The 20,465-nt window shown below is 34.9% G+C and overlaps 5 protein-coding genes across 5 annotated transcripts; 3 read left to right on the top strand and 2 right to left on the bottom strand.

Annotated features, from left to right (window-relative positions):
* Positions 1-2,056: 2,056 nt before the first annotated feature.
* On the top strand, positions 2,057-4,642 carry TRIADDRAFT_19777 (uncharacterized protein; the record flags this gene model as incomplete). Its single annotated transcript, XM_002108807.1, has 4 exons — positions 2,057-2,237; positions 3,108-3,558; positions 3,994-4,140; positions 4,288-4,642. The coding sequence occupies 4 exons, from the start codon at positions 2,057-2,059 to the stop codon at positions 4,640-4,642; spliced, it is 1,134 nt and encodes a 377-aa protein (XP_002108843.1).
* A 2,032-nt stretch (positions 4,643-6,674) lies between these two features.
* TRIADDRAFT_52248 (uncharacterized protein) lies at positions 6,675-7,049 on the bottom strand (the record flags this gene model as incomplete). The annotated part of the gene is made up of 1 exon (XM_002108075.1): positions 6,675-7,049. The coding sequence occupies one exon, from the start codon at positions 7,047-7,049 to the stop codon at positions 6,675-6,677; it is 375 nt and encodes a 124-aa protein (XP_002108111.1).
* A 1,848-nt stretch (positions 7,050-8,897) lies between these two features.
* TRIADDRAFT_19282 (uncharacterized protein) lies at positions 8,898-10,394 on the bottom strand (the record flags this gene model as incomplete). The annotated part of the gene is made up of 3 exons (XM_002108074.1): positions 8,898-9,011; positions 9,422-9,545; positions 10,282-10,394. The coding sequence occupies 3 exons, from the start codon at positions 10,392-10,394 to the stop codon at positions 8,898-8,900; spliced, it is 351 nt and encodes a 116-aa protein (XP_002108110.1).
* A 1,822-nt stretch (positions 10,395-12,216) lies between these two features.
* TRIADDRAFT_63527 (expressed hypothetical protein) lies at positions 12,217-13,658 on the top strand (the record flags this gene model as incomplete). The annotated part of the gene is made up of 5 exons (XM_002108806.1): positions 12,217-12,235; positions 12,628-12,773; positions 12,858-13,027; positions 13,208-13,290; positions 13,507-13,658. 5 exons carry the CDS (start codon positions 12,217-12,219, stop codon positions 13,635-13,637), a joined length of 549 nt encoding a protein of 182 aa, XP_002108842.1. The 3' UTR covers positions 13,638-13,658.
* A 1,874-nt stretch (positions 13,659-15,532) lies between these two features.
* On the top strand, positions 15,533-20,465 carry TRIADDRAFT_52245 (uncharacterized protein; the record flags this gene model as incomplete). Its single annotated transcript, XM_002108805.1, has 5 exons — positions 15,533-15,593; positions 16,752-16,784; positions 16,901-18,622; positions 18,776-19,191; positions 19,365-20,465. The coding sequence occupies 5 exons, from the start codon at positions 15,533-15,535 to the stop codon at positions 20,463-20,465; spliced, it is 3,333 nt and encodes a 1,110-aa protein (XP_002108841.1).

The following is a 20,465-nucleotide window of genomic DNA, read 5'->3' as shown; positions in this document are numbered from 1 at the left end:
TAAGGGAACCCTTTTACTTAGAAGGCCTTTCCAATGTCATTGGCGAATATACCATACGATCCTATAACATTTAGGCTGTTACACAGATATATACTAAATCCATATTAAGCTTCTCATTCAACCGAAGTTTTATACTCATACAGTATTAGCCGTTAGATTTACAATAAAGGGCATTTTACTTTAACCGTCTCTAATATGGCACACCGGCTCTAGTAGACAATTATTAAGGAGCATATGATCTGGCAAGATCTAGATTATATTGGGTTCAAAAATGACTGTAATACTGTACTTGTAGGATTTCTAATGTAAATCAACTATGCATACAATCTGACTAGATTTAACGCTGTCTTTTTTAAATCTGGATGCATATTCAACTTCGTATCCAGCGAGGCATTGGTACATTGTATTAATCATTATTAGCTTTGTAAGACGCTTTGCTTTGACCGTCTCTAGTACTAGTAGACATTTACGCTAACGAGGCTATGATCTGACTAGATCTAGATTATTTTAATCCATTTTATTAAGGATGACTGTTTACAATACTTATAATGTCAATTAGCCGACATACAATCGGACAAGATCTGGACATGTCTTACCAGATCCAGATTTAGAATCGTTTCTTTCATCGACATTTTGACGCTATACTGTAAGCCTACAAAGGTCATGATATTTGAACCCTTGTCAATCTACCAGGTGCCCACGAACTAGAACAAACATGTAATTATTACGTCATCAGTCTATTATGTCGTCACAGACACGATACAGACATGATTGGTGCAGGCCAAATAGAACTAGCATTGAACAATGCCTCAAGTGAATACACAAACAATAGCATGTAGATTACAATAACCCTTTAGCTTATTACAACATCGTTATTAAAAAATTTTTCTTGTCTGAAAAGATCTCCCCCAAAATTTTTTTCGACGTTACTCAGACGTTGACCGGCCGCGTTTTTCCGCTTGGCACCAGTTCCGTTGAATAATTGAGAAAAGAAGTTTTCAACACCGTTGTAGGGATTACTTGAGCGATCTAGTGAGTAGAGGGTAAATTTCAATTTTTTACAAGTAGCTAAACGATAGGTTATCGTTGCGGTATTTTCACCATGCTTTCACCGAGTCGAGTACATAATAGAATTGTTTAAATAAAAAGCAAAGAGATGTTAGTAACTAGGTATGAATCATAGATTGCAACTATACCGGTACCTATATAGAAAGGTTGCATTTATACTGTACTCTCGGAAATAGAAGAGCTCGATGATCTATTTATTCACAGTTTACGATATCGATCAGGATTTTAAAAGAATTTATTACTTTATCGCTATATACACTAATTGCCTTATTACTAAAATTACTAAAAGAACTTAAAAGGCTTACAAGTAAGCGTAGTTAATCGTTTCCAGAATACGGTGGCGTAGGTACTTATAGGCAAACCACGAGTGATGACAACAAGTAGATTAATACAGATGACATGATTGATTCATTTGTACACTACATGCAGTTCTATGCTATGTTTAAAGATAGTTAGTATAATGACATATATTGAAGTGTTACAGGATTAATCAAATGCTTCCGAACAATTCTTTAAGCCCAGTAACAGTATAGCGAAATAAAATTTTAAAAATTGGAACGAATTTGTGACAGCAATTTATTATTTCTCACTGCGATCTGTTCATTGATCAATTATTAAGCAATATCTTACAACGTGCAATTCAAGAGCCTTCTGTTCTCTTACAGATTCATGAGCTCTATGATCACAACGTGCTATCAATCAGTTCTATACCGACATAAGTCTACTGGAATAATGTGCAGGCTTTCGTTATTTTCTCGTCATGAATGCTTTTTATACAGTAGAAAGAATAGCATTGCATTACTCTCTCGATATATTCTAATTTTTTTTCGTTTCTTCTCTCCTTCACAGTATTTTAATAACAGCTTGTCACGAGTGATCCAATTTCGGAATTTTATATTGGACTGATATACGACGAGCGTACAGTAGATACGTACAATTAATTATTTGGATCGCTGATTGGAATTAAGCCTGCCGTTGTGGACGTACCATGGCTGACTCAACTGCTCGTCGCGCTCCACCTGACGGTGGCTGGGGTTGGGTTATAGCCGGTGTAGCTTTTATCATTAACGGCATTATATTAGGAATTCACAATTCTTTTGGACTATTTTTGGATTATTTTATTGAAAATCATGTCTTTGGAGTTACAGATAAAGATACCGCAGCAGTAGGTAAGTCTGATGCAGCCCATGCGATCAATCAATCTATCTTTGTTGAGAATATAGAACAGTATGAAAAAAAATTTTTCATACAATACCAAGGAGAAATACATAAAACGAACCGTTTCCCACCGTTTGGTAGAAGTCCTTACTGTACACTGTACAGCATACACTACAGTACAGTATGTACCGAATCGTACCGTTACGGTATGAAAGAAGGCACAGCACAAGATAGTTACTGTACTTATACTAGATACTGTACAAGTGTATAGTACAGTATACAGTACCATCGCGGATAAATCCGTATTGTGAATATTTTGGCAAAATACGGATTTATCCGCGAGTATCCGCGAGTGCGGACATTATGCCGTGTAGAAGACAAATGCACAGTCAGTACAGTACAGTACGTTAATATAAACACGTGACAAGAATTTACATGTACCCTAGAGTAAATATGTGATTGATATTTTGTCATCTCTGCCTCTAAAATGATTTATTTAATTAATTAATTATAATATATGAATATATTGTAGTTTAGTTATCATAAACAGAACCCGAAGCCAATGCATTCATAAAAGTACAGCGAATATTTTAAATGATATTTCTATACTAACGATAGATACAGCACTATCACATCAGGAGAAGCGAGTTTAATTGACTATAACCTAATAAATGCCATACAGTATACTTTACGCGTAAATGCTACACATTTTATCGGAATGTAAATATGTAATCCTCGTATAGCCAGCCGTATTACAGTCAACAGCGTAAGATGCTGCGCACGATCTCGTTTGCGCAAACTTCGTCGAAATAGAAATTGGATGTACTGTATTCCACTATTTAAATGATTCAATAACGTATGATTATCTTATACATTTTTAGCTGCCGTTGGCTCTCTTTCTTTTGGTATGACCTTTATGTTTGGTCCATTATCCGGAATATTATGTGATCAAGTTGGATTAAGATTAACTGTCATAATCGGCTCTGTCATCGCCGTAGCTGGAGTTTTAACAACCTCTTTTTGCAATGAGTTATATCAATTATATATCACATATGGCGTTCTTTGGGGCTGCGGCTCTAGTCTTTGTTACACTGCTTCTTTCGTAGCCCTTGGTCGCTACTTTCATAAACGCATATCTTTCGTCAATGGTTTAGCTACGGCTGGTAGTGGAATCGGAGGTTTAGCATTGACACCATTGATTAACTGGCTATTAACTACGTCCGATTGGCGAGTTACTTATCAAGTTCTGGCTGGTGTTTGCTCCTTACTTGCGATATGCGGAATATTTGTTCGTCCTGCTGACCCTTCTAAATCGAAGAAAACTAGCTGTCTGTGCTGTGTACAAAAGAAAACAGTGCGAAAGTCACGTCATCATAATGCTTTGGCCTTGCAGCAAGTCAAGAAGGATGAAAATAATGAGATAGGCAATAAATCTCCCCCCAAAAGTAAAAATTTAAAAAGCATCCATAAACAAACGGAAAAAAAATCTGGCAACAATCTAAAAAAGAAACAATTCTCTATCCGATTTGAAGACGAAGTCGTAGCTGAAGAATTACAATCACGTAATGATAGATTATCTCAAATGGAAGCAATAGAAGCAAGAACAAGAAGCAATTCAAGTTCTAGCAGAGATGATAACGACGGTATTGTACTCAACCTTGATTACGGTAAGGCTGATGAGATCGAAATAGGGCAAAGGGCAACAGACACTTCTGCACCCTCGCCTGATCAGAGGAAACGTCGTTTTAAATGCCGCCCAAGTTGCAGCTTAAGTAAAAAAATCACTTCTTGCTTGGATTTCTCTAACTGGCGAAAAAAATCATATATCGCCTGGGTGTTATCTGCTGCTGTTGTTGAGACTTGCTACTTCACCCCGTATATTTATTTGGTAAGTAGAACTTTATTCGGATATATGTTACAGCAGTATTTATTGAGACCTGAATGATGCAATAAACAAAATAGTGATAATCACCTTGAAATAGATAGTTACAATAATAACTACTCTTTTTTTGTTAATCAATAGGTTAGATACGCTCGAGGAATTGGTATTGATAAAGACAGAAGTAATATGCTTGTTGCATACCTTGGCATAGTAGCTACTGCTAGTAAACTTCTTGTTGGTAAAATTTGTGATCATCCGAAAATGAATCGCGTCTACTTTACACAAATATGTATTCTTTTCATGGCTGTATGCATTACGTGTTTGCCGTTAACGACAAACTATGGTGGTGTCCTAGCATTTGTTATCGTTTTTGGTTGGTTCGATGGTTGCTATACTGCATTACTAGCAGTGATCACCCTAGATGTGACCGGCCCCGCAAAATATGCTCAAGGCTTAGGTCAATTATATATTGTAATGTCGATTAATAACATCTTTGGACCTATAATTATAGGTAAGTATAGATTAATCCGCTGATGGATAGATCATAATAATGATTCCAATGCTGATACATGCTAGTTTAAAGTAATTAATAATTACTTCCTCTTTTTTATAGGAGAAATTTACGCACTTACTTCCTCTTTTGAGATTCCTTTCTTCATCGCTGGAGGAGTCTTTTTCTTAGGATGTTGCAATATGTATTTTATTCATTACTTTTCACCTGTTCAATCGAACTATATGGATAGAAACAGCTCTTCTGACTCTGTTAGTAGCATGGGAAGTGGCAGGCGACTACGCAGATCTAGCAGCTTTGCCGGTTTTGATGTAAGTAACTACGCGGTACCAATCATGGGCGTAGCTTATAGTGCTCGAATTAGGAAACGCCATAAGCTGAATTTTAAAATGAAAGCAAAAAAACATCAAAATGTCAAAGAAGCTGTGCCAGAAAAAGATTATCGTAACGCCGATCCATCACAGTATATTGTAGTAGATCATGTTTCTGTTGTTTAATTGAGCCGCAGGATTGTGGGATTTTTCTATGTGTAACGATTTGTCAAATATATATGATATATTACGCTATCAATAACCAATACAACATCATTTTAAGCTCATTATATGATCATTTTAACTTACAATGTATCAGTTATAATTAAAATTCATTACTTCTCGATAAAATAACATGTTGATGAATTATACAAAAAAATTAAGTTTATTTACAGTATATTTCATAAGAGATTAATGATTGCTGTCTTGCCTACTTTATGCTGCTAGGCAGATAAATGTGTATAAAGTATTAAACTAAAAGGTAATCCTACTTTAGCAATGAATTATTGCCATTCCTGCAGGAATTACAGACTCTAGTAAATACTAATTATTGACGATACCCTTGCTACATTTCCTCTGAATATTGTACATTATGTTAATTTGAGACTATGTGATGCAGAAGATCTTAACAGAATCATGATATATTGATTATCGTATTTTTAAAAGCTGCTTTTATTAATTCAATTGGTTTATATTGCGCCAACGCGATATAATAAGTTCAATACAATGGCCATAGTATTTACAATGTTTTATTTTATTGCCTTTGCTCAAATCCAAATCCAAAATTAATTTTAAACTTTTATGCATATTACTAAGGAACACAATAGCGCACATAACTGTAATATATCGCACTAGAATACACTTATCTACAGGATATATGCCAAAATTATTATATTGTGTTAAATCGCTGTTATAAATAAAAAGTTTTTATACTAAGTTATAGTTAGCTATCGTTATTCGTCTTGGGTGAATACACAGCCTATGATAACTTACTTCTAGAATCAGGCATGAAGTTACTTTAGGTCTGGAATTTATACAATAAAAGTGTCGATCTAACCAGACACACAGCTTGTATCTTACGCCTGTACACTTGCATGGTACAACACGAAATTACAAATTACTATTACAGGTTCTTATGTATAATAGGATATATTATTTATAAGCCTTACAAATAGTCACATTTCGTGCTATATTGTATGCTAAGCTCCTAACATTTTTAAACTATACTATTAACGAGAGGGTTTCACAACATCCATTAATATGACAATAAGCAATTTAATTGGACTATAAAATTCATCTTAGCAATAATACAGTACTCATTGATGATCCGTTATGAAACGATTAGCCATTGTAAAGACAACCATGATGTTAAAGAGATTATTAATTTCTAATCGCGTTACAATCGGGATTTCAGCAATGGTGACACGTTTCAATTGCAAGTAGTCGCTACTAACTAATTATTAATATAATGTAATGAAACTTATTAATATTATCATGCTTTGAGAAGAAGTGTTTTTTATACCACCATTGGAATCTACGTTACTAGCGATTAATAGCGGCAGCATAATACGCAATTTTTTGATATACAAAAGCTCAAATTATCGATCACAGTATGGCGCCAACATGACTAAAATCGTTATCTGATGGCATGCTGAGTCAATTTACCCTTTCTACTATTAGTTTAGAAGAAATTGCTTTCCCTCTGAAAATCTAATATCGTTCTAATACGCTATCTCGCCAAGTTCTATTTTTTAGTTGATTTTTGCGTTTCTTTTTGATTCGGTTTTTTAATAGATATAGTAGGAGGAATTTCGTACTTTGAAACGGATTTAGTTTGATTAGCTTCATAATCATCCCACAATTTTCTCTGCCTTTGCCGAATTGCGTCTGATTCTGCCCATTTAAACAAGTAATCTCGTTCTTTTCCAGTTCTTTCTTTAATAACTTTGTCTACGTCATGCTTACAAAAGTCGTCTTTAGAACTACTCGCCCATCTTGTTTTTTCGAATCCACCGAAAACATTAGAATTTAATGAACGAGATAATGATTCATATGAATCGTCGTCATCTGAATCGATTAAGAAATCACCATTTGCTGCATTTGCTAGAGATAAAGCCATATTTGCAACCACTTTAACCTTTTACTAGTTACTTGTATGGTCTTCAATTTACACGACCGGGCTAACAATAATGGTTGAGTAACGTGCAAAAAAAGAGCTTACTCTACAACTCTATCGCTAACAGCATATAATACATAATCGTGGTAGGTTACCATACTTCAGCTAATAATCTGACTAATATTAGTATGTTATTCCTAATAACTGCTTTCTATCCAGTAAACAATGAAAGTTAGATCGGTTGCCTTGGTGATGATTAATAGCTATTATAAATTTAATTAGCGTTTTGTCAACATACAATATTAACGTAATCTTACTGTTAATACAAACCTTGTAGTTTTTATAAGGCTACTACGACACGTATCCTATATGAGTATTGTATAGTATAAACCCTAAATATATCAACAGTGAAACTAAACGTGCAGCAACATCATCTACTCATCGACTTCGCTCGATGAGTTTAAATTCATACTCGAGTGTAATTTTAACTTAATATGCCGAATACTCCTGATACTCTAGGGTAGATAATCTAATTATATTATCTGGGTATAAAAGTATTTACCTGTGCATTAATGGATAACAAGAAAATGTGATAAATGGAGGTTATAATAAACCTCGCACAACGGGACAAGATCGATAAAAATACTTGCTGACATTCAATTAGTATGAATCAACTATTATTAAAAATCATTTTACAATCCTACCAAACTTGCAATAAATTATCGTTTTATTGATAACTGTCAGAAATTGCGCTAAGATCTGAAAAACTTTTTATGCATTCTATACAATATTGCAATCTAATAAAATAAATTTCGTTTTGCTTTAAGCTATTTTACTACGTCTAATACAAATGTTAACGACAAAATATGTGGCAGTTTGATGTATTTCACTAGTAGTTTTTTGATGTCTGCTGTATACTGATAGGATTGCACGCTGGTAACACAAAGCATGTAATAATTTTAATTTCACAGATCGAGTGTATTACTACGAAGTAGGCTTAAATAGTTATAGATAGGCATGCCTCACTACTCGAACACATAATACTGGTAAATTAATAATGAAATACATTTTATGCAGCATATGCACATTAGGCATGAAATATGTACTGCATTTCCAAGTACAATCGTTGAAAAATGAACCATTGGGAGCAAGTAGTTAAACAGACATCATGCAGCATGTACATAATGCATGTGTAATGCATACTACGATTCTAAGTACAGTCGCTATAGAGTTAACCGCTGGAAACAATCAGTCAGCCTAATACTGAGCTTATTTCAATACCTTTCAAGAATAGTATAATTTATTTTAAAAGTCGTTTACGGCATAGTCCAACGTTGAATGACGATTACTTATAGGACTATCCTGTTCATTATATTTAACAGATCGTAATCAATTTTTAATCTGCAGCTAACAGTTGATTTTAATGAGGAATTATAAAATCAGATTCTGCGTGATAAAGTTATTCTATGCAAAGTATCCCAAGCGAAAGTTCGTAACTTCCGTAAGACTGTCATTTTTTGTAAATAAGGAAGCAAGCTCAAGTTAAATGTTAGATTTCTTGGATAGATAGTGCAAATAGTATATCAAATTGTTAAAATCATATTCAAATATTCTTTCATTTACCAAGTTTATAGACTCCAAACATCAAGTGAGACCTTGTAATAAGTCATTATATGAAATTCCTCAAAACTTAGTCTTTTTCTGACTTACAATATCTACCGTATACAAGTAGCCTATATACCCGATTATAACCAAGTAAATAAAATGTTACTTTTCAGCATTTAAATGATTTAGAACAATCCAGAGTTTAGCAATTTGATACGATCCGGTGATGGTCATGAAAACACTTTATTAGGCAGATAGTTCCGTAATTTTCGTCTTTAGGTCATTCTCAGGAACTAGCCCTACTGATCTGTCTACAATTTTTCCATTTTGAATAAACAAGAGGGTCGGCACAGCTGACACCTAAAAATTTAATGCAACGACATTGTAATCAATGTACTTCCTTTATAGGATATCTATACCCCACTAGAAGAAAATTTTCTCAAAGTTTACAGTTACTTAACAACTTTGAATGCACATCATTATTACATGCTATACAGGCTTAATTTTTAATCGATATTGCTGCCTCGCAGATGTGTACTGTGTGCGGTATTATGGTCAAAGTTTGTGCCATATTCAGTAAGTGGAAATAAATCATATTCATCATGTTTTATATGCACGAACAAGATTCCAATCAACTAGTAAATGTACATTATTCCTCTATTATTGGATTTTATTTCATTCGTCAGATATTTCCGTGCAAAATGGTATTTCTTGTTAGAATACTCGTAATAATGCTTTTTTATCTTACATAACAAGATACTGTACATTACCTCATGTTCTAAGGCAATATCCGGGGCTTCATCAATATCAACCTTGATCAAGTCTACTTTTTCCTTTGATTCATCAATAAATTTCTTCAGTAGAGGACCAAGTACCTTGCAAGGTCCGCACCAACTGGAATAGATGATGTTTAAACATAAGTTAATTTACATGTAAGTACATTATACAACATAAGAATAGATTGGTCTGCATAACCATAATCGTGAGTTTGTAAAATCATAAAGATTCAATTTCAAGTATCTGAAGTTAGAGTATTATATATAGTATAACTATTCTTAGTATGATACTGATAGATTAGTTCATTTATGATTATAAATATGATAATGAACGAATAAGTACGCGTATCCTGCACTACTGAAGATTTAACCTGAAAATTGCATCGATGATCGCTGCAGAGTACATTTTGATTTTATCAATATTTATTGAACATGCAAATACTTAAGTCAGTTTACTAATTATAATTAAATACACTGGACAACCAAAGATTCAATCTGAAAATAGCATCTAGGATTGTAGTCGCGTCCATTTTGACTATACAACCGGTTCTATTATAATTCTTGAACATGCATATCCTTAAACCGCCAGTAGTTAGCGACATACCATTAACAAACTTTAATTAATGGCAAACGCTTGCACGTCACTAAAGCGACTAACTATAGACAATTTTACAGTGAACGCTTTACTGATTCCAACACAATTATCCATTTATTCACATCTCTGAAATTGAATCCGCTTGTTGATGTAATACTGTATTTGACAATTTGCCTGAAGTGCTATAACTACTGTATTCGTTTGAAATGCGGTCTATGCACCTCGCAAATGAATGATAGTAAAAAGGTAGCAAAGTTACCTGGCATGGAAGTCCACAACAACGGGCTTATTACATTGGAATACCTTGTCATTAAAATCTTCTTCAGCATTTACATCATAAATTGCGTAGTGAGGAACTGTCGTACTAACCATACGTAGGCCATTTCTAGCTATTTGTTGGCTTATACGTGGAATTACCCTACCAATATGTCGAGATAAATTCAGCGCCGACATGCCGTAGACTAGCTTGAGTACGTATTGAAATGGTCAGTCACTGTTCACTCGTCATGGGCTACAGGTCAAGCTCGACTCGTAATCAACACAGTCAATGTGTATAGTAAAGGGGAGGGCGGAAAATTTGGACATACAGTACGTATTTTATATGACTTTGTATGGAAAATGTGTCTCGATTGGGGGGGGGGGGTTTTATCGTCATACTGGAGCTAGTCATCTAGTGTACTACACAAACACGCACCGACTGAATCTGGTCCAGGACAACCACGAGTCCTGTCCTTCGGTCCAGTCCGTTCCAGTAGTCCATAATCTACAGATAGAGATAACCTTCAATCAATTTCATCAAAATCGCTTGGTACTTTACAGTACATTGTACTGTAAAGTACTTGCGGAGTACTGTACAGTACAGTGTTTCAGCAGTACTAGTACAGTACTGAGTACAGTACACTACTGAGGGTGAGTCAAAAACCGTGGAAGTAAATTTGAACTCGATGGTCAAAAATAAAGTGCTGACAACACTGGTTCCAACCCGCTCAACAATAAGAAAAACCAGTGTTGCATCATGCAATATCAGCGGTGATACAACACTGGTTTTGCATAGCTATTTTCCCGTAAAAGTTTTCCTCTTCACTCGCGCTTTTTCTTTGCTTTATCTTTGATAACGTACACTGTACTGTGCAATGCACACAGGCAACTTCCTAGTACTGCAGGTTTGCTGGGTCATCTTGGCTTTTTTCCCTTTTTTTCATCATGACGCAGATATAAATTAATTAATAATACAGACTTATACAGTAGTCCAGTACCGCCGTACGTCGTATTGTACCGTACCGTACAGTACGGAGCGCTGCAGTTGTACTGTAGAATGGGCAATACTGTACTGTACTGTACTGTAACGTAGGGTGCACAACGGCACAAATAAATTGTCATTGCATGGTAGCTCATATTTGCCACTTTTCTATGGATTATTACAGAAGAAAGGACTGAGAAGATGACAGCTTATTTTGCACATTTCGTCACTGAGTGCAGTGGCCTACAGTGCATGTATCGTTATTGCACTGTGTACTGTACAGTATAGAACTGTATAAATAGTAAAGATTCTGACGACTCTTCATTGTTTCCTCAGATATCACGTCCGCTGGCTCGAAACGCTTTTCGTCCAAGGATCAATTTCTCTGTATTTCTCTTTTTTTCTCTTGTTTGAGAATTTTTTTCCGCCATTTCGCGAGAAAACATCAAAGGAGGTCGTACGAAGCGACCACATTACTGTAAGCATTGACAACAATGTAGCCAACCATAGCCTAACTACTGTAGTACGGTAAAGAAGAAAGTAAAATAAAAAACAAGGATAAAAACCCCAATTTTATGCTTCTTAGTGGTGTTGTTGATAAACTGGAATGCCTTTGTCGCTTCGGTACGGTGTACTGTACAATGTACTGTACTGTATTCATTGTGATATCGTAGGCCGTCAGTCAAGAATTTTTTGGCTGGTACCGTACCGGTACGTCTTTGTTCATTACAAGTTTCCAGTATAGTACAGTACTGTACTGGAGAACAATTTTCTGCAGGAAAGTCGCAGCTTTCAACCATCAAAATGATGTGAAATTGGATTGTCGTTTAGTAATTGTTGCATACGGAGTCTTTATTATTATTAAACATGTTAATTATTTGGTAGCTAATTGATCGAATCCATTTCTTCATGGATGGGAGCATACCTTGATATTGATCAATTAAATTGGAGATGATGGTTTGCATGCAAATACGTAAGCAAACTTTTCGCTTTATCTTCATATGAATTGACTTCGCATTTCCGAATGAAGAAGCAAGTTGCAAAACACGAGTGTGCAGTGCTAGTGTAGCAATACGTAAGAGTTGGTTCTATCCATTCCTAGTCATTGCTACAAAATGTTTATAGTCATAGATCGCCTTTATTTTAGCCTCCATTATTTTCTATTCCACCTTCAACCTTTACCCCAAAGATTTTGGATATACAAGATTGAATTGTTGACATCATTTAGTACTGTTATTGTCTGATTTGTGAATACTTAATCCGCCTTCGATGAAAGTACAGTACAGCAAATTGAAGCGATTTATTGACGCCAAAGGCGCGGCAGAATATTGCTTTTGGCCTTAATTTGACTTCCTTTTTTTTTAGGGGGAACTCCTGCAGTGATCTCAATTTACGTCAATGGCGCAAGCTGGAATTCATGCAATAATCCTGAAAATGGTAGTCAAGCCAATGAGCTGATAGTGGATGATGAAGATGAAGACGATAATATATTACCGTTGCGCCTGTTTAACGTAAGTAATCAAAGGAGTACCGTGTGAAACTGCTAATACAACTACACACACGATATTATAATCATAATTTTTTTATCCTTATAGAATGATGATCTCGATAACATAAATTTCCATCCTGAACTATATCGATTTGATACCATTGATGGCGTAACGGGCAAGGCGATCGCCAAATTCCCAAGTTTTAGGGTTGGCGATGATCTCTATCTACTAGTGGTGGATGAAAACAACAAAACGCAGCATATTTCTCGAGATGGGTAAATTACTATAATTGCTTTGCAATGATTAATCATGTGGCACATTTAATTAAGCTAAAAACTCAGCCGATTCGACACTACAATCCACAGTATATAATGACTACACAATGATTTTGGTTTACTATGACGACAGTTTTAAGTTCGCATAATGATATTTACATCATGATTTACTTCTGCTAGGTTAGTAACAGTGCTCGATAAAGCCGAAGAAATGGATTGCTCACATGTTTTTGTTGTATTTCCGTCACAATCTGAAGATAGAGGTAATTGAAGATGGTGTTTGTAACTTGTATACTGTCTCATAAAGCGATGATACCTGTATTGTTGCTCGCAGCGAAATAGACATACTCTGAAATTGTTATTGATAGCTTATCTTTGGTTGGATTTAACTTAATCTTTGTTAATTTATAAATGACTTTCGTAGATTCCAATTATGTTATATGCGTATTCTATTCCTTAACATTTTTTGTTTTTAACAGATACGCTCATTAAGATATTCATGTATGTTGGATTCCACGTGGTACTCCCTGGACGAATGGGCACACCCAGTAACCCGTCATTTATATATATGTGCCTTGAAATCGAGAAATTTGATGATGATGATGATTGACAATAAGAATACTGGACAGCACCATGCTGTTCGATTTCGGTACCCTTTGCATGGGTTGGGATTGTTACACTATTTTAGTCGTTACTGTAGTTAGTTAAAGTAGATTTAATTGGGCATGGATCTCTGCGATCCAATTACATTTTGATTTACGTTACACTGGTATGTAATTAATTAATGAACTATATTGGGGCTATTTAGATGCCTTCATACTCGTCGATATTAGTATTCATTTATCTACGTCCATGTTATTCACGTTATGTTGGTAACACTGTTCATTAAAATATGTTTGCTGCCACTCTTTCTACTCTGTGCGTATTCAACTACACGTAGCATGTAATTTGCGTAAATAAAGTTTCTCTTTTTACTGCGAATATGAATAGTAAACTTTCGTATATGTACATAGCGATATGCAATGATATCGCTATAATAGTCAAGTTGAAATTTTGCGAAAGCGAAATATACTTGCTTGTGTCTGGCGGTGCGATACGAGGAACATTTATAAATGGTGTACCTGGTGACACTTCGCACTCAGCAGGTTACTCTGATAAAGAGTATGATACTAAGGCTTTATTGATAGATGTCTAATGTCTAACAAGTAAGCTACTGAAATACTCGCATCAATTCAATCTTGAATATTATCAAAGTTATTGAGAGCGATGTCTTTTTAGTGAAATCGTTTAATTTGGCACGCGATAGTGCTTCTAAAGGATTAAAAGATGCTTAAAATTTCAAATAATGACTTGAAGCAGATCCACGAATGTGCTTCAATTTGCTAATGTTTAATATCAAATTCCATAAGTATAGCATGCGTTAGTTCGATGCTGGTGCAGGCAAAATTCTTGGACTTAGTTTCTCCCTGTAGTGAGAGGTCAAAGTGCAGGTTCATATTATTAATAATGCCCCCTTTAAGCTAAGTAGCTATAGTATACTATACGGTGTTACTACATCTACTCTATATGAATTTAATGACCATGGCAGTTTAGAGTGAATACCGGTTTCTATTCAAATGTTGATATAAAATTCTGATAGACGACATTATAACTTTTGCTTATCTACTAGGATGATATCATCGGTCTAAATTAAAAAAAATATTATGTAATATCATAACAAAAGGGAGTTTAGAAGCTTACATTATATGTTCGCACTTTATAAAGAATTTGCACACAAGACGATTGAAGAAACGTAATTCTCGACCCAATGGATTATGACTACAATAACGCCATATATTATATGCGTACGAGTACTTCGCTAGAACTGCATGTAATCATACTAAATATGTATATTGCGGTTATACGTATATGTATAGGAAATATTCAATTTTAGAAATCTATCTATCTGAAACAATATTGTTGATACGACGCAATCGTTTGCCGTGAATTATTAATATTCATTGGATATACGAAGTCCAATAATAGTCTAAATCGAAGTTTGTTTATTTTACTTACACAAACGCATTTCGCACCGTTCTCCATATAAAGAGAAGCGTCATAACCCTGTCTCTCCCCTCGATACTATAGTATTATTTAAAGTAACCATTTGATCATCTTCATGACAGAATTTTTACATATTTAATTCCAGCCTTTAATCTACAATATTTTACTGAAACTGTACCACACTTTAGGTAGTATTACTATAGTACTAAAATTATTGCAGCGGACGTGTTATTAAATTACCCGCATTTTTTCATCTTGCTTGAACTATTTTGATAATTTTAAAAACGCTGCATTAGAAATAACTAGCATATCAAACAGGATGAGTCAGTCTTCCTCTATTTATGATGACGTTGCTGCTATTAGGTATCCGAAACTTTCAGTTATTTTCATATTCCTTTCTGCTATGAAGTTCACTAACTAAAGCAAATATTAAAACTACCTTTGATTAGAAGTACAAATAGAATGTCTGAAAAAAACGATCAAACAACAAATCTTACCGAATCGTTGAAAACAGGTTTACAAGGTAAATTAGAGCAATATTCGTATAGAATATATGGTGTAGGAGTATTCATAATATAATAATACATAAATAGTTTGATGGTTATTTAGTAGGTTAATTGGTATCACGATCAAATTAGCGCCATATAGTAATGCGCATATTATTTATAGAATGTGTCACTACTGATGTCAGGCAAGCTAAGCTTTTCCAATCTAGTTAATCGGCTATATCACTTCATTTTAACATTTTGTACGTTAATCTAGCATGCTAGGACGGATAAATATTCTGCTACTGTTTATCATAAGTTTACTAATTGACATTTGTCAATTTGAAGGTTTTTTTATTTAGACCAAACTATATGACAGTCGTCAAAATTGTTATGTGCTTACCGTACTTTAACTTGTATAGTTATACAACACTAGAACAAAAGTAATAAACAACTTCACTAAATAATATGGTATCAATCTACAAATTTGTATACCTAATCGGACTCAGAAAATTTTAAAGGTTCAATTTAATTAGTATAAGCGACTATACTCCATCAAAAAGTTTATCTTAGTATCGTGAAACACTCATTTTAATTTAAATCTTTCAATGTCGCAAAATGTTCTAATAAAAGATCCGCTAGCAATTACTGTATGTCATTCCGGTTAGAATAAAAAGATCTTAAACTTTTCATCCTATCATGTGGCCCAAAATTACCAAGTGTTGCAATCTCATCGAAAATGTCATAATTTTATGGTACTCTTGTTTTATCATTTTTAACACAACCCTGTTGGTACTTGCCGTCAATAAAAGTTCCTTGACCGGATAATTTTGATCTTAAGCAAACTGATACGTATATGCTTGTAAACTATGGTGAAATAGATATTATACAGCACTTATTAATATTTATTTCAAATGATACTTTATGTAGGATCTCAATGTAGATCTAATTATAATTATAAATGTTCGTTTATAGCAACAACCTCCAGTATAACTTTTACACTGACCAATATTTCTCACATTTGCGCATGTAAAGTTTGTTAAATATTTGCTGCTTCGCTCACCTTGAAGTATGCAAACAGATGCTAGAACTTGAAGTTAATATTAAAATAAAATTTATTAGGCAACGGAACGAATCTAAAGCGATATTAATGGTACTGGTTCTAACCTATATTGATTTTTTTCCCCCATTTTTAGATACAAATAAGGACAACCCTGTTTATGATAAAGGTTGGCCACGATAATTTTATGTATAGTTGCATACACATATAAATATAATTATTAATCGGGAAACTTATATTTTCTCTTAAATTTACATAATCATTTATTTCAATTCTCGTTTATAGCTGCAGTTTTAACAGCAGTAGCCAATCTAGCTAACGCAACAGCTGATGCGGTATCTGCAGCTAAGGTAGATAGCGTCAATTCTAGACCTCGTGTAACTAGTTCTAGTTCCTTGGATAGCATACGGAGTTGTGATAGCTTACTTCCAAAGGAAGAAGATTTTTTCAAGGAAAGATCTAAAACGATTGAAAGTACTTATCATACACCGCGCCCAAGACCAGAAAAGATATCACATACTATGGTCCACCGGAAGCTTCCTCAAATTCCAAAAGAGAGCCGAAGTGCAAGTGTCGCTACTTCATCTCCACATAGGAATACGATTCATAATCTATTAGATACTGGCATTCCTACTCGAAATCGAAATCGCACTGAAGACTCCAATGATCACAGTGCGAAAGGTGTTGCATTACATAATCGAAAATTGCCGGAAATTCCAAAGGGAGACAGTATTTACCGCCTGAGTAATAGTAGCACTACATCACGATCAACTTCGGATTTAAGATCCTTTCAAGATGGTAAACCGAAATCATTTTCAAATCGAGAATTGCCTGAAATTCCTAAGAATGCCGAAGGTAATGCAGCGAAAATCTTGAAATCAGTCCAAGGTCAACACTTACATGTTGGATCGTCTACAGTATCGGAATCAGCTACAGAAAATTTCCAAACAATTGCCCCTTCCCGTCAAGGACCTTTGCCACCTGTGCCACCTCGGGATAGCGATCCAACAGAATCCAAAGAATTTGCAAATCGTCCCTATGTTCGACTAGATTCCTTTTCTAATAGCGACTCCGAAGATCAGATATCACAAGATCAAAATAATAGCCAAGCTAATAATAATAACTTACAAATCCAGGTAGATAGCGCGGAAGAAAATAAAGATAAGAAATTGTCTGTTGGTATGTTAGCGCCGTGGAAGTGGGCTAAAAAACGTCGGGCTAAGCACAATAACAGTAGTGATAACAAAACTGACGAAGGCGAAGATGAAGATTCTGATAGTAGATCAGATAGTACGTTAAATGCAGCTAAAGGACTTTCTCATTCAACTGGCAACTTATCGAATGATGAATCTCAAGATTATTACCCACTTCGAAAATCTAGCAGTATGCCATTACAAGATGAAAAAAGTAATGATATACAATTTCTTACCTTGACTAAAGAATCGTCGTCGTCGTCTAATAGGAAGGCAAGTGGCACACAATCCAAACAGTTCAAACTCCCAGATAATTCTACTATTAAAAGCAATAGTAATATATTGTCCTCGAGTAAAGTAGCAGATATATCGCAAAAAAAAAGTACAGTGAGTTCTAGCAGCATCATACCCGATGATGATTATGTAGAACCGTTAGAAATTCAAAAGATAATTACGGAGGATAACGACAAGTACGACTTCGAGAGGCCGATAAAATCACGACTGAAAAGAAGAACCGCTCGCCGATCTAAAGTTATGGGCCCACAGCTAGCTATTTCCGCTAAACGTCGACCCAGTCAAGCAGGAGATAGCGACGAAACCAAAGAAGAAGTGAAAGAAGAGGCAAAAAAACCGTTTATACAAAAGCAAAAACAGCCATCACGTGAACCTACTGAAGGTCGGCGTAATAGTGCTAACAGAAATTTTGTAGTCTTGAGTTTCATCGATGGAGGAGCTTCCACCAAGAAAGAAACTTCATTCTTTGCCAACCTTAACAAGCCAGTTCGCCTTTTAACACCAATGCTTAACGATCAAGGTTAGCAAGATTATTATATGTACCTAACTTGTTCTAGTTATACTCAATGTAATACTATACATACCAACAAATTATCCATAATCTTCTCTAGATGTAGTTTATTGACTTATACAGTACTATCATTTACGGATAAAAATGTTTACTCTGCCGCAGGTGAAGAAGCGATAGAGTCAAATGATTCAGATGCTGTGCTATCAGTTTTATCACCCACAGTACCTACCGAATTGGTCTATAATGTCAATGCCCGGGAAAGTATTTCAGAAACATTACCGCTCACAATTTTCCAAAAATCGAATTTAGATTCTACCTCCTATCTAGCGCAATTGCAGTTAGCGACCATGACGGAGTTGAATAAAAAATGGAAAAAAGCAGCTATGCCATCCATAGTTAAAGCTAGCGAGCGTAATACCAACTTCTATCAAAAGATTCAATGGAGTGATTTATTATTGATTGCTGACATTAATAATCGTATACCTTGCTTAATTACACCGCATGGTTGCTATATTAGCGTTAAAATTAGTGGACAAGAAAATCTCGGTGTTAATCGTGAATGTATGGGTTCAGTCAAGGTAAGCCACTAGAGATTGAATATTAGCTGAAAATCCACTTGTTTAACTTAAACAGCTTAAATTCGTTGTAATAATGACTTGTATCTTGAAGTATCCAGTAAAGCAACCTGTTAATAATATATTGAACTGTGATATATTTTCTCATACTAATGAATTTGAATCAACTCTTATAGATCGAACCGAATCAACATCATGTCTCCAATTTTGCAGAAAAACTCCTGATTAAACATGATATACGCGTTAGTACAACATTACAGTATCATCGCAATGTCTGTACCACGGTGGCACATTTTAAAGAGAAATTACCTCTAGCTATGCATAGCTTAGTTCGTAATTCAACCACTAATATCAATCTAAATAATCCAGTATCATGTCTTCTATTAGATTGTTCGCCTATTTGCACAGTAAAGCAATATGTTGATAATTGCGTAAGATATCATGATGTTCATCCATTAGAATACGAATTTACGGTTGTTATGTTAGCATTGCAATTATGTTACGGCTTGCAATATCTGCATAGTGTAAAAGTTGTTCATCGTGATTTATCCTTGGATAATTTGCTATTGGTTAAAAGTCAAGATGATCTCTATGCGCCAGTGGAGTTATCCATAACCAATTTTAGCTATTCACTACATCAAGTTGGTGTTGAAAATCCGTTCAAAATTTCCATCAATGCGGCGTTAGCTAATATTGGTGGCAATACAGAACATCTACCGCCCGAAATTGTTAATGTTCATGAAACTTCAACTGAACTGGATTATCAATATTGTGATCAATTTGCCGCTGGATGTATCATTTATGAAATGTTACATTTAGATAATCCCTTTGCAGATCCTACTGTTCAATTAGCTATGCAAGATTATCGCATTAGCGATTTACCACTAATACCTATTCGTTCTGCTCTGTCTCAATCCATTGAACGAATTGCTTTCGCTTTTTTAAACCGTAAACCAGAAGAACGTTTAACTATCGAAAGAGCGATACGATTATTAGGATTTATTTTATGGGGACCGGAAGTGTTGAAAAGCAATAATAAGCCACCTAAAACCCAGAATGCTGTCACTAATTGGTTAATTTGTAAGCGTCAAGAATTCCTTTGTTATCTCGTGGAAAAATCCACTAGTACTTTCTTAGATGATTCCATTGAAGTTTCTAGCTTTGGATCTGTTTTTACACTAGAAGAGAGTTTAAAACTTCACTTTTTAACCCATGCTACATCGACGTCATTATTAGAAGATTGGACTTTCTTAACGGCTCCACTTCAAGACTCGTAA

The sequence above is a fragment of the Trichoplax adhaerens genome, genomic scaffold, assembly GCF_000150275.1.
Source record: "Trichoplax adhaerens TRIADscaffold_1 genomic scaffold, whole genome shotgun sequence".
Classification (NCBI taxonomy): Eukaryota; Metazoa; Placozoa; class Uniplacotomia; order Trichoplacea; family Trichoplacidae; genus Trichoplax; species Trichoplax adhaerens.
The sequence above is the reverse complement of the archived record's forward strand: the minus strand, read 5'-3'. Positions and strand labels throughout refer to the sequence as shown.